This window comes from Bos mutus, chromosome 20 (genome assembly GCF_027580195.1).
Source record: "Bos mutus isolate GX-2022 chromosome 20, NWIPB_WYAK_1.1, whole genome shotgun sequence".
Taxonomy (NCBI): Eukaryota; Metazoa; Chordata; class Mammalia; order Artiodactyla; family Bovidae; genus Bos; species Bos mutus.
Genome location: NC_091636.1, coordinates 30433014 through 30445445, shown reverse-complemented (window position 1 = coordinate 30445445; position 12432 = coordinate 30433014). Strand labels below are relative to the sequence as shown.

At 42.8% G+C, this 12432-nt stretch overlaps 1 protein-coding gene across 7 annotated transcripts in view; it reads right to left on the bottom strand.

The window, feature by feature from the left end:
* Positions 1–12432, bottom strand: part of ARHGEF28 (Rho guanine nucleotide exchange factor 28) — a 345798-nt gene that overhangs the window by 184783 nt on the left and 148583 nt on the right. For all 7 annotated transcript variants that reach the window (XM_070357593.1, XM_070357587.1, XM_070357588.1 and 4 more), the window contains exon 5: positions 479–662. In XM_070357593.1, coding sequence (XP_070213694.1) covers positions 479–662 — 184 coding nt within the window. The remainder of the gene's footprint in view (positions 1–478; positions 663–12432) is intronic.

The following is a 12432-nucleotide window of genomic DNA, read 5'->3' as shown; positions in this document are numbered from 1 at the left end:
CCAAATGATTTAGAATGGAAACATATATGAAATAATTGATTATATATAAAATCACAAATTATGATATATAGTATAAATTAATGATAATTATAGTCACAATTAACACTTTAATCATAATCATAAAAGATAAGAATGTAGAAGGCCTCTCTGAAGAAGTGACATTTAAACTAATGAAAGCTAAGTCAGGGTTAGGCTAGTGTTTCCCAACATTTTTTTTCTTATAGTAGCCACCTCCCCCACCATGGAGCCTTTTAAGAGGCTTTTCCTGACTCCCTCTCCCCCATGAAGTGTGAACACCAGCTATCATGCTGTATCTGTTTATATATGATATGTATATCTATACTTTATAAATGGAAACTGATGGTAAACTATAAACCGAATGTTAGCCTGTGGTTTGGTCATCTTTAATTTTTCCATAATGCTTGGAAGACTTTATAAAAGTAGACTGAGAGAGAATCTATCAAGCAGCCAAACTCACTTTGTGATGTCTTCAACCAGCTTGGAATGTCCACCATGTAAAGCCAAGTCTAATGGCGTGGCACCCTCCTCGTTGGGTAAAGTCAGGGCCTGGGCTCCCCCAGGGAGACACAGGAGGAGCTGGGAAAGCTTAGCAAGGCCCCATCTCATAGCCAGGTGCAGAAGAGACTCCCTATGCAGAGAAACTGAAAAGGAAAAATATGCGACATTGTTAATAGTTCCTCCATTTAAAAAGTTTATCTTACGTATTTTCTCCAAGAGATTGTCAGAGTAAGAACAGTAATAGTAAGCATGGAAGAGCTGGCAGGAATGATCAAAAACATCTGATCCAAACACCTCGTTTTGCAGATGTGGAAAGGTCAGTGACTTGTGCCAGGTCAGGCGGCACTGGAGCCAGCTTGCTCATCACTGGTACAACGATGTTCTACCCACCATGGTGCACTCATGTCAGTGAAGTCATCTGGGGAAAACAGTGCTAGGAGAGCACCATCTTTTGGAAATAGACATCACCGATTTCCTAAGGTGTTCTCTAAGGAGATGCTGCTGCCCTAGCAGGACAGGCTAACAGGGGCCATGAGTGTCAAGGAGCCTTCATTTCCACCCTTTGTCCTCAGAGGTGCTCCTCCCCACTCAGCAGCTGAGGCAGAATGGAATCTAAGTCCATGGCCTCTCTCAGACTTCACGGAGGTACTTTTACCCACCTATTAGATTCTTGGGATTACTTCCGTGTTGCCAAAGCTACATATACCTGTGTGTGTGTTTGTGTGTGTATGTGTGTGTGCACTCAGGTGTGCTCAATAGTGTCTGATTCTGAGACCCCATGGACTGTAGCCCACGGCTCTTTTGTCCACCAGCACTTTCTTTAAAAAGCTTGACTCGTGCCTCTTCACATGCCCCTTGACATGGGGGTTCTGGCCTGGTCTATGTCTGGGTTTTCACTATTGGTGTTTGCCAGTGTGTCTTATGGTGTTTCCTGACTGTGTCCTCCTATAGGCTGAGGGGATCCTGGAAGTTTTTATTGCTAACACTTAGCATAGTATATGGGCTTCCAAGGTGGCTCAGTTCAGTTCAGTCGCTCAGTCGTGTCAGACTCTTTGCGAACCCATGAACCGCAGCACACCAGGCCTCCCTGTCCATCCCCAACTCCTGGAGTTTACTCAAACTCATGTCCATCGAGTCAGTGATGCCATCCACCCATCTCATCCTCTGTCGTCTCCTTCTCCTCCTGCCCTCAATCTTTCCCAGCATCAGGGTCTTTTCAAATGAGTCAGCTCTTCATATCAGGTGGCCAAAGTATTGGACTTCCACCTTCAATACCAGTCCTTCCAATGAACACCCAGGACTGATCTCCTTTAGGATGGACTGGTTGGATCTCCTTGCAGTCCAAGGGACTCTCAAGAGTCTTCTCCAACACCACAGTTCAAAAGCATCAATTCTTTGGCGCTCAGCTTTCTTTATAGTCCAACTCTCACATACATGACTACTGGAAAAACCACAGCCTTGACTAGACAGACTTTTGTTGGCAAAGTAATGTCTCTGCTTTTGAATATGCTGTCTAGGTTGGTCATAACTTTTTTTCCAAGGAGTAAGCATCTTTTAATTTCATGGCTGCAGTCACCATCTGCAGTAATTTTAGAGCCCCAAAAATAAAGTTTCTCACTATTTCCACTGTTTCCCCATCTATTTGCCATGAAGTGATGGGACTGGATGCCATGATCTTAGTTTCCTGAATGTTGAGCTTTAAGCCAACTTTTTCTCTCTCCTCTTTCACTTTCATCAAGAGGCTCTTTAGTTCTTCTTTGCTTTCTGCCATAAGGGCAGTAATGTTTTTAAGTAATGCTCAAAATTCTCCAAGCCAGGTTTCAACAATACATGAACTGTGAACTTCCAGATGCTCAAGCTGGTTTTAGAAAAGGCAGAGGAACCAGAGATCAAATTGCCAACATCCGTTGGATCATCAAAAAAGCAAGAGAGGTCCAGAAAAACATCTATTTCTGCTTTATTGACTATGCCAAAGCCTTTGACTGTGTCAATCACCACAAACTGTGGAAAATTCTTCAAGAGATGGGAATACCAGACCACCTGACCTGCCTCTTGAGAAACCTATATGCAGGTCTGGAAGCAACAGTTAGAACTGGACATGGAACAACAGACTGGTTCCAAATAGGGAAAGGAGTACGTCAAAGCTGTATATTGCCACCCTGTTTATTTAACTTATATGCAGAGTACATCCTGAAAATGCTGGGCTGGATGAAGCACAAGCTGGAATCAAGATTGCTGGGAGAAATATCAATAACCTCAGATATGCAGATAATACCACCCTTATGGCAAAAACCGAAGAACTAAAGAATGATTAAAAAAAAAAATCCTCCTGCAATGCAGGAGACCAGGGTTCAATCCCTGAGCCAGGAAGATCCCCTATAGAAGGAAATGGCAATCCACTCCAATACTCTTGCCTGAAAAATCTCATGGACAGAGGAGCCTGCTGAAGTCATTCAGTATTTATTGAGTTGAATGACAAGTGACTGTTAAAAATCTCAATCATTTGTGTATGTTTAAATCATCTAATTTGTATAGAGTTTGTACACCGTATTTCTACTACAACTCAGTACCTGGAACACAGCTAGCCCATGATAAACATTACACTGGAAACATGTAAAAGAATATACTTGCTTATATTTAGAAAAGCTAAGCCTATGAACTCCATAGGCATCAAGACACACCTTAAAACAAACTGAACACAAAAATGCTAACATTCAAGATCTGTCAGAATAAGTACGCAGTAAGGATCTGAGTTGCACATACCCTCCAGTTAAGTAATATTACTGACTGTTTGTAATCTGAAAGAGATCCAGAGGATGCTGCCTCACCCTGGAGTGGAAAGTTCCAGAGGACAGGACCTTATCTCTCTTTAATCCTAGCACAGTGCCTGGCGAGTTATATGCTCTATAAATATTTGCTTGTTGAATGAATAAATGACCAATGGCTCTTTCCCTAATGAGTACCCATGACAGTCAGCTTTTAATACACGGCTACACATGCTCTGTGAAGCATCTATCATTCTTAGTTCTTCCTCTGATATCAATACCTCTTGACTAAAATCTATGAACCCAAACTACATACTCCCACACAGCTGGGACACTGAACAGAAAACCTACAGATTTTTCCACCCAGCTTACTGACTACACCAACATGATTTTGCTACTCCATTGTCTTCATTAGCCTAACTTCACTAGTCCTGAAAGACTCCCGCTTAGGCAAAGATTGAATATTCATCATACAACCTTCCTTCAAGGCATGTCAATGCTTTATTAGAAAGCATTGACAGTTTAAGCCCTAAAACCAATATTTAACCACTCTACCATGATCTTGATCTAATCCTAATCAAACTCCCTTCCCTGCCACCCACCACCACGCCCCTCCCCCGCCATCACTCCTCCTCTGCACTTGAAAACCCTCATTAAAGCAAACTTCCAGTTCTCAGTAAATTCCAACCATGTCTTCCCTCTTCAGGTTGATGCTAAGGCCCACTGGGTGGGGCGGGGGCGTCTGCCTCCTTGGGCCCTAAACCCAGCCTGGCCTTACCAGCAGGCTGTGCTGCTGGGTCAGCATCCAACAAGACTCTAATGTGAAACAATCAGAAGGGAATACTCCATTGCACATGGCTGCAAAAGAAAACAGTTTAGCTTCCACTTTTAATTGGTTTACACTATTTCTACATGTAGATCAGTGAGCATAAAGCCTTAGAGTTCCAATGTGCCAACATCACAGACTTCACTGTATGTGTATCTGTGTGACGCAGCACAGACCCTCCCTCCCACTCCAAGTAAAATGAGATCTGAAACATCCGTAAACAGACAAAGCAGTGCACCCCCACCAGCCAAGCTTAATATACTTGCTATCTTTCAAAGATTACCAGAGAACTTATCTTTATTTTATCCTTTAACTTTTTGACTTTTAAACCCACTTAATTAGAAAGTAAGGTTTCTTTACTCTTAACTGATTCCCAACAAGGCACGTTTGGTAACATTGACACTTTTTTTCCTTCTTAAATAATAATCAGGAAGAGACGTGTCAGGATCAGGTGACAACACACACACATACACACACACACACACACACCAGTACACTGCCCAGGGTGCCAGTCAGCATGCAGCGATAGCCAGCCACACTCGGACGGGATCGCTCAGTCACAGCTCTCGGTCTGAACCTGGTGAGAAATGCCCATGCTTATATGGGATACAATTTTTTTTTTTCCAAGAAAAATATGACCAAAAGGGAACATCTAAAATATTCGTGTTCCCTGTTAAAATCGTAGCATTGATAAAGGCAGTGTGGTGTCAACCATTTAAATGGTGCTGCCTGTAGTGCCTGGAGCAAGGCCCTAAAATACCCTCAAATCTGCCTGTACTTCACTGTACCCAACCTGACTGAGGTGTGAGTGTGGAGAGAACCTGCTTCCTCCACCAGCAGAATCTGCCAGGCCTGTTCACTAGACCAGCCCCCTGTTCTCTCCTTTCCAGCTCTATCTGTTACCAGCCAGAGCTCCTGGCCTCCCCCAATCAATAGAAATTGACTAAAAGTCAGACAAGAAATTCAGGCAAGGCTTTTCTGGGGCCCCTGCTGCAGCAGAGGGGAGCGAGAATAAACAACAGGTTCCCTTGCTTGCTCCTTTCCTGAGTGGGGTAGACCTTGTTCCTTATACAGGGCGAGGGTGGGGATGTGTTCAGAGGATGGCCGGATGGGTGGCTTAGGCCTCAGCCGGCGTTGAGTGCAGGAGGCAGGCGCAGTATTCTGCTTTTGCTCCAGCCTCTTCAAAGTGGCAGTTGGGTTTTTTGGTCTCTGTATCTTTTGTCCAGAAACTGTCCCAAATGCGCGCACACCCAAGTAACGTTTAGTCCCAGACAGTTTCTCTGCATGTTGTTGCTCGAGGAGAGGTGTGTGCAGGTGTAAGCATTGCAGCAAAGGGTCCCAGGACGTCTCACTCCCGCACGCTGTGCTCAGCAGATCTGCGGGATTGGGTGCTCACTGTAGCCACTGTCTCCCTCTGGATCCACCTGCTTCCTGGGAAAGCAGGAAGGCAGGGGGAGAGAAGCACTTCTGATGTTTGAAGGAAACCAAACGCTGCCCAAAATGTGTTCAGAACAAGCTTTCGCAGTGAATATAGATGTTCAGAGCCCAGAATCAAGCAAAGAGCTTGAAATAGGAAACATAATGACATATATAAATAATTCTGCTTGTTACAGAGTTTCAGATTCTTAACAGGGGTCAGGAAAACAAGCTGTGGAAAGAGGTTCTGCAATTTGGCAGACATGGGAGAGTTTAATTAAAATGAAGGGCTGTTTTTTTTTTTTTTTAACCAGATAAATTTGTCTTTTCCTGTTTAGTTGGTGCCCAGAGTTATTTGATCTAATATAACTAAAGCAGAATTACTAATAATTGCTCTAATGGAAAACATTAAAAGATGTGACCTGTAACATCCTGGGAGCAAGATCACTCAGACACAAAATGAACAGCAGGCTGTGACATTCAATCAACAGTCCCATCACGGCATAAAGGGGGGCACATCTGCCCTAAACAAGGCGAGAGGCACGAAGCCACCCTTGCCTCTCTGCCACACCTCAGTTTCTCCTCCTGGCAAATGAGCCTCTCACATCAAAGACCCAAGGTCCTAGGAAGATTCATCCTTGCTTTGGCTTTTTGGAGATCAGAGATCTATGAAATACAGCACAGATTACAGATAACAGATCTGCAACACAGATCACACACCAGAGCACCCGAGGCACAAGAGCACAGGTGACCAGTTTGCTTGTTACTAAAGGACGGTGCTTTTGTAGACTGTTCACTCCAAACTCGGGACCATGATCACACGAGGTCTGACTGTGCTTCTAAGGTAGCAGGAAATTCAGGTTGGAAGAATGAAAAATAAATTATCATGTGCTTAGGAACTCACGTGCACTGCTAGAGGAAATGTGAATTGGCACACCCACTTTGGGAAACACAGTGGCATAATCTAATAAATTTGAAGACACTAATATCATATGGCTAAGTGATTCCACTCCTATGTTTAAACCCCAGTGAGGACTGTGCTTTGCATGCACCAGGAAGCATGCATAAAAATGTAAATGATCAGAAATAGAAATGATCTTAATGTCCATCCATAATAGGATAAGTTACAGTATGCTGCTGCTGCTAAGTCACTTCAGTCCTGTCTGACTCTGTGCGACCCCATAGACGACAGCCCACCAGGCTCCCCCATCCCTGGGATTCTCCAGGCAAGAACACTGGAGCGGGTTGCCATTTCCTTCTCCAATGTATGAAAGTAAAAAGTGAAAGTGAAGTCACTCAGTCGTTACAGTATAATCAAACACTAATATTCTAACAATAAAAATGAATTGCATGCTAATAGAGAAGAAACTAAGAAATATAATGCTGAGGGGGGAAGTCACAAAAGAATACACAAATAAGTTTTAATTAATATGAAGTTTTTAAAAAAGTGAAAACTAAACCTTATATTATATACCAATACGTGGGTGGTAAAACTATGAGAAAAAATAAGATAACGGCTACCTAATAACACCTCTGAGGGTAAAGAGATGAATGTGGCTAGGACGGAATGAGGAGGACTGGTATTACCGGGGTTCAGTGATGTCTGTAGGTCTCTTCCTCTCTCTCCCCATTCACCCACATAGCTGTGTTCAAGACCTTCCTCAGAACAATTAAAATTCTGGGGCTGAGCTCAAGCAGCCATCTCTTCTAAAGATTCCAAAGGGATCCTATAACCATTCAAAGCCAGAGCTGAGATCTGCTACTTTAAATAAATATCTGGTAAACAAAATCCAGATCTATGTCTCCTGTTTATTCCACTGTCTTCCCAATCATCTCTGGGAAGGAAATCCAAAAAAGAGGGGATATATGCATACATATGGCTGATTCACTTTGCTGTACAGCAGAAAATAACATAACATTGTAAAGCAACTATACTCCAATAAAAAAATTTTTTTAAAGAGGTCATTAACTAAAAAATTTCACCAATGAATGAGACCGAAAAATACTTCTGACTTTTACAAGCTATTTTTAACCTACATCACTTGCTGCTACACCAAGACACAGCCTTACACATTAAGCAAAATATTAAACCTGTGGTGGCGACAATAATCTAGGGGCAAATATCTTTAAACAAGTCCTTCTACTGTGTAGGGTTCAGAAGTCTTTCTCTTTTCTAGAGTTTACCAATGTTTTGTAATTCCTGAGTAGAGCCACTAAAATGTATTCAATCCTAAAAGCTTATGAACAAAATATATTTTTTATTTCACATAAATCCTATCAATTAAAATAAGTTCTACTCTGGTTTCCAAAGCCACATATATATTCACAGAGGTTTCAATTTGTGCATCTAAGTCACGGAGCAGACAAACGCTGAAGCAAAAGACTACCACACGCCAGGACCCATGGACAAAGCAGAAGCAGCGCCAGCCCATTTTAGTTTGCAATAAAATAAATATCCTGCCCATGAAATCCTATCCGGTAACTACAGCTCTAGGAAAGTGTGAACAGAAATAAGTAAACTGTCTGACCTACAAAGTTAATTACAGGTTAATCAACCTACATCATGTATCACGATTTGAAAATTTATAGATGTTTATAAAATGATAAGCATAAAAAGAATAAAAAACGATTAGCAAAAATTACACAGAGAGCACCACACACAATCTCTGATATTTTTCAGGATTCTCAATGAGAAAGGGAGGAGAGATTGCATATTATGGCATCTTCCACTTGGGGAGTCTAATCAGGGCTTTGGTGTGTGTATAAACAAATCCACCTTCCACACAGAAGACTGGAGCTTACTGAGTCTAGGATAGGAACTGCAAATATAAACACACTCCTGGGAAAGATATGGAAACACGACGTCCCATGGAGCACAAGACCAACATGGCAGGCATGGTGGGATCATAAAGCTAAAAGGTAGAAGAGGACTGAAAAAGCATAATGGCAGGTTTTAGCTTCCTAAGGGAGAAGGCAGTGGCACCCACTCCAGGACTCTTGCCTGGAAAATCCCACGGACAGAGGAGCCTGGTGGGCTGCAGTCCATGGGGTCGCTAAGAGTTGGACACGACTGAGCGACTTCACTTTCACTTTTCACTTTCCTGCACTGGAGAAGGAAATGGCAACCCACTCCAGTGTTCTTGCCTGGAGAATCCCAGGGACGGGGGAGCCTGGTGGGCTGCCATCTATGGGGTCGCACAGAGTCGGACACGACTGAAGCGACTTAGCAGCAGCAGCAGCTTCCTAAAACATCTGCTCTGTATCAGACACATTTGAGATACTCAGATCATAACAACCCCTGACTGAAAATCTGGGAAAACACCAACTACACACATAATCATTCCAGAAAATTCACATTTTGATACACAGTCCTGGAATGCACTTCATAGATTTTGTATCTCATAGAGGTTGACTATATTTACGTTGTGGGACTAGTACTAAATCAGCTGGAACACTAAAACATCCTTATCAGAACTCAACAATGGCAATCCCATCTCTGGCTTTCACAATCTGGGGACATTCCCAGACTGACTTGTACAATATGGGCACCGACACAAGATATGAAGACCAGACACAACCCTGTCTAGTGCAAAGGGATCGGATTAAAGAGGTCAGAGACCTAGAATTGAACACCTACAGTGATGCAGCTCTGGGAAGACCACTGAATTCTCAAATCTTAAGTTGCTTCATCTGTAAAAGGAAAGAAGTATCTGCTCAGCCTAGTATCCAAGATTGTCAGGGGCCTGTAACGAAAATAAGATATGAGACAGGGTTCTCTAGAACTAAGAAAGCCTATATTGGGGGACTTACCAGGCATACATATTTGTCTGGTCTTTTTAATACAAAAATATAATAAACACTCGCTAAATAGATCTATGTATATTCGAAAGCAGTCTCCCTCTGGTTATAATTAAACATCATAATTTAAGGGAACTAGTTATCTGCTTAAGAGGCACTATAATTGCATCAGTGTAAGACACCAGATGTGCCATTAAGACAAATGTGCGTCAATCCCACGGCTTGGGCAGCAGGCGGTCATCAGGTGCCATAAGCAGTAATTATGTCATACTTGCTTTTCCAGCCTGTGCAACAGACTTTTTACATCTGTTAATATTTCTTCAAGGCTCTGATTTCCATCTACCACTCATTCATTCAGTTGATATTTGTTGACAGCCTACGATACATTGGGCATTCTTCTGCTCTCCCCTCACACCACAGCGGAGCCTCTGGAATTCCCAGGCACCCTTCCAAGTGACCCTCCAGGAACCCTGTTCTGTTTGGAAGACAAATGAAAATATACCACAATCTAATTCTATTATTGACAAGAAGGAAAAGCATAGACTCATCATATCTTGGAAATGGCCTTTTGAAGTTTGCATTGAGAATCTGAATTTAAGCACAACCAGGAAACTGGCCACACATCTGCCTTGCCCTGGAAGCCACAGATCCAAGCCTGCATGGAGAAATATTCAACTTGGTAGCTATGAGCTGCAACTTTAGTGGGAGATCTTATCCCCTCCTTCAGAACAGGGGCACACTTAGGAAGGGATATTCTGGTGAGAGAAGGAGAAGATAAATGGGGTAACCAAACAGAATACCAATATATAAAATGAAGTCCACCTGGGATGAGAGTGAGGATGGAAATTCAGAAAAAGTTAATTAGAAGTCCAGATGGCAGCTGTTAGGCATGAATGAGAATCAGTCACCACGTCTACTTTTATCTCATCCTTGCTAGGTGCCAGTGACTACAAGGACTTTACACTTCTTGTTTCCCTCTAACATTTGCTATACTTCATCTCATCCATTCCTGACTAGCACTGCACAAGGTAGGGGCAGAAACAGAAGCGTGACACAATTATGCAACTGCCCAAACTCACTCAGGTAGTAAATGGAGCATCAAGAATCTGAACCCAGATTCTTCTACTTCTAAAACTCAAGTTCCTAACTATTACGCTTCCCACTGTTGCAGTTCAGACGCGCAGTCCTGTCCAACTCTTTGCGACCCCATGCACTGCAGCATGCCATGCTTCTCTGACCTCCAGTATCTCCCAGAGTTTACTCAAACTCACGTTCATTGAGTCAGTGATGCCATCCAATCATCTCATCCTCTGTCTCCCACTTCTCCTCCTGCCCTCAGTCTTTCCCAGAATCAGGGTCTTTTCCAATGAGTTGGCTCTTCGGCAAAGATAACGAGATAAAAGAAGACAAACCCAAGACAAGAAGAGCGGAAAGACAGAACTTGGATACATCAACAGATTGAGAGTGGGGAAGAGCAAGCGGCAGGAAACTAAGCCTCACCAACCCTAAGAGCTCAGGCGTGCACCCCACTCTCCAGAAGGCCGTCTGTCTCCACACACAAGTGCGTGTGCACACACTCACTCTCTCATGACAAATCTGCAAAACAAAAGCTGCTACAGCTCCAGGTATGGGGAAGAGAAAGTGGGCGTGTAAGAATCACTATGAGACAAAACCTGGGGTAGAAAGACAGAAGACCTGAGGGCTATACAGACTTGTGCCCACATCATGACCCATATTTGAAAGAATCAAGACAAGGCCTTGTAAAGTTCACCGGGGCCCACCAAAGGGGCCGCTGTTCCAGGACACCCGTTTGACCACTTCCCTAAGAGCGCCCCACCACTTCCAGCTTGCTGCCCGCCCCCATGCCAGGCCTCACCCACCCATCTTCAACCATCAGCCTTTTTAAGCTCCAAGCATTTGGAAGTTTTTAACCAATATTTGATTTAATTTTTAAATAAAGCAGTACATGGAAAGTTAAAAGTGAAAGTATTAGTCGCTCAGTCGTGTCCAACTCTTTGTGACTCCTTGGACTGTAGCCCGCCAGGCTCTTCTTCCCATGGGATTCTCCAGACAAGAATACTGGAGTGGGTAGCCATTCCCTTCTCCAGGGGGTCTTCCTGACCCAGGGATCAAACCAGGGTCTCCTGCATTGCAGGCAGATTCTTTAATGTCTAAGCCAAAAAGTTGCCAGTATTCAAATTCTATTAAAGAAATCTATGAAAACAGTAAAAAAGTTTAACTTTTTTTACTCAAGATAAGCATTAAGAGAATACTTGGCTACAGTCATTTTCAAATCCAGTCTCAGTCTCCCGTGTACAACCCCAGACTGCCCCACACATTTGCAGGCTTCCCAAAAGAGAAAAGCCAGGAATGAAACACTGCCACCCAGAGATGAATTTCAGAACCTTCCACTGCCTTGAATTCTTCGGGAAGCACAGTAGGGATGGGCGTTTGAAAATAAAAGCTTCCACTCACATTGTTTTTTCCTTGAAAATTTTGAGAGTAGGAGAAAATGACCAGAAAATAACCTGAAGAGAACCCTACTCTCTATTTCTCAGGAGTGAGAATAAATATATCATCCTCTACCCTAGTCTCAGGGCCACTGGTGTCCTGTAGGAAGCTTAATTTTTAAGGAAAAGTTTAAGCTGCTTTTTCTTCTTTAAAATACAGTGTCTTAAACACTGTGCTTAATAAGAGTTGTGCTTAGTAAGTGCTTAATAAGAATTTGCTTAATAAGAGTTGACTGACTCAACTGCAGGAAAAGTCCAAGTGACTCAAAGCGGGAGCAGGGCCTTTCTTTAAGAGGTCAATTCTGTGTTAAATTCTTTACCACCAAAAAAATGTATTCTTTAAAAATGACAAGGTAAAAAAAAAGAGAGATGAAAGGCAGAGAAACCAGTTTTAGGTTAAGGGTTTTAAAACTTCACAAAACATACACATTTGTGTGCATGTACATGGCTAAGTATTATGAAACAATTTTACCCATTTACACCGGGACCTCTCTTAAAGATCATTCTCTCCACCACTGGCAGTTATCCAGTGTGTTACCTCAGCAACTGAAGGAATATAATACCAGATTTAAATGTCAGAAGAGAAAGTGTGGAGATA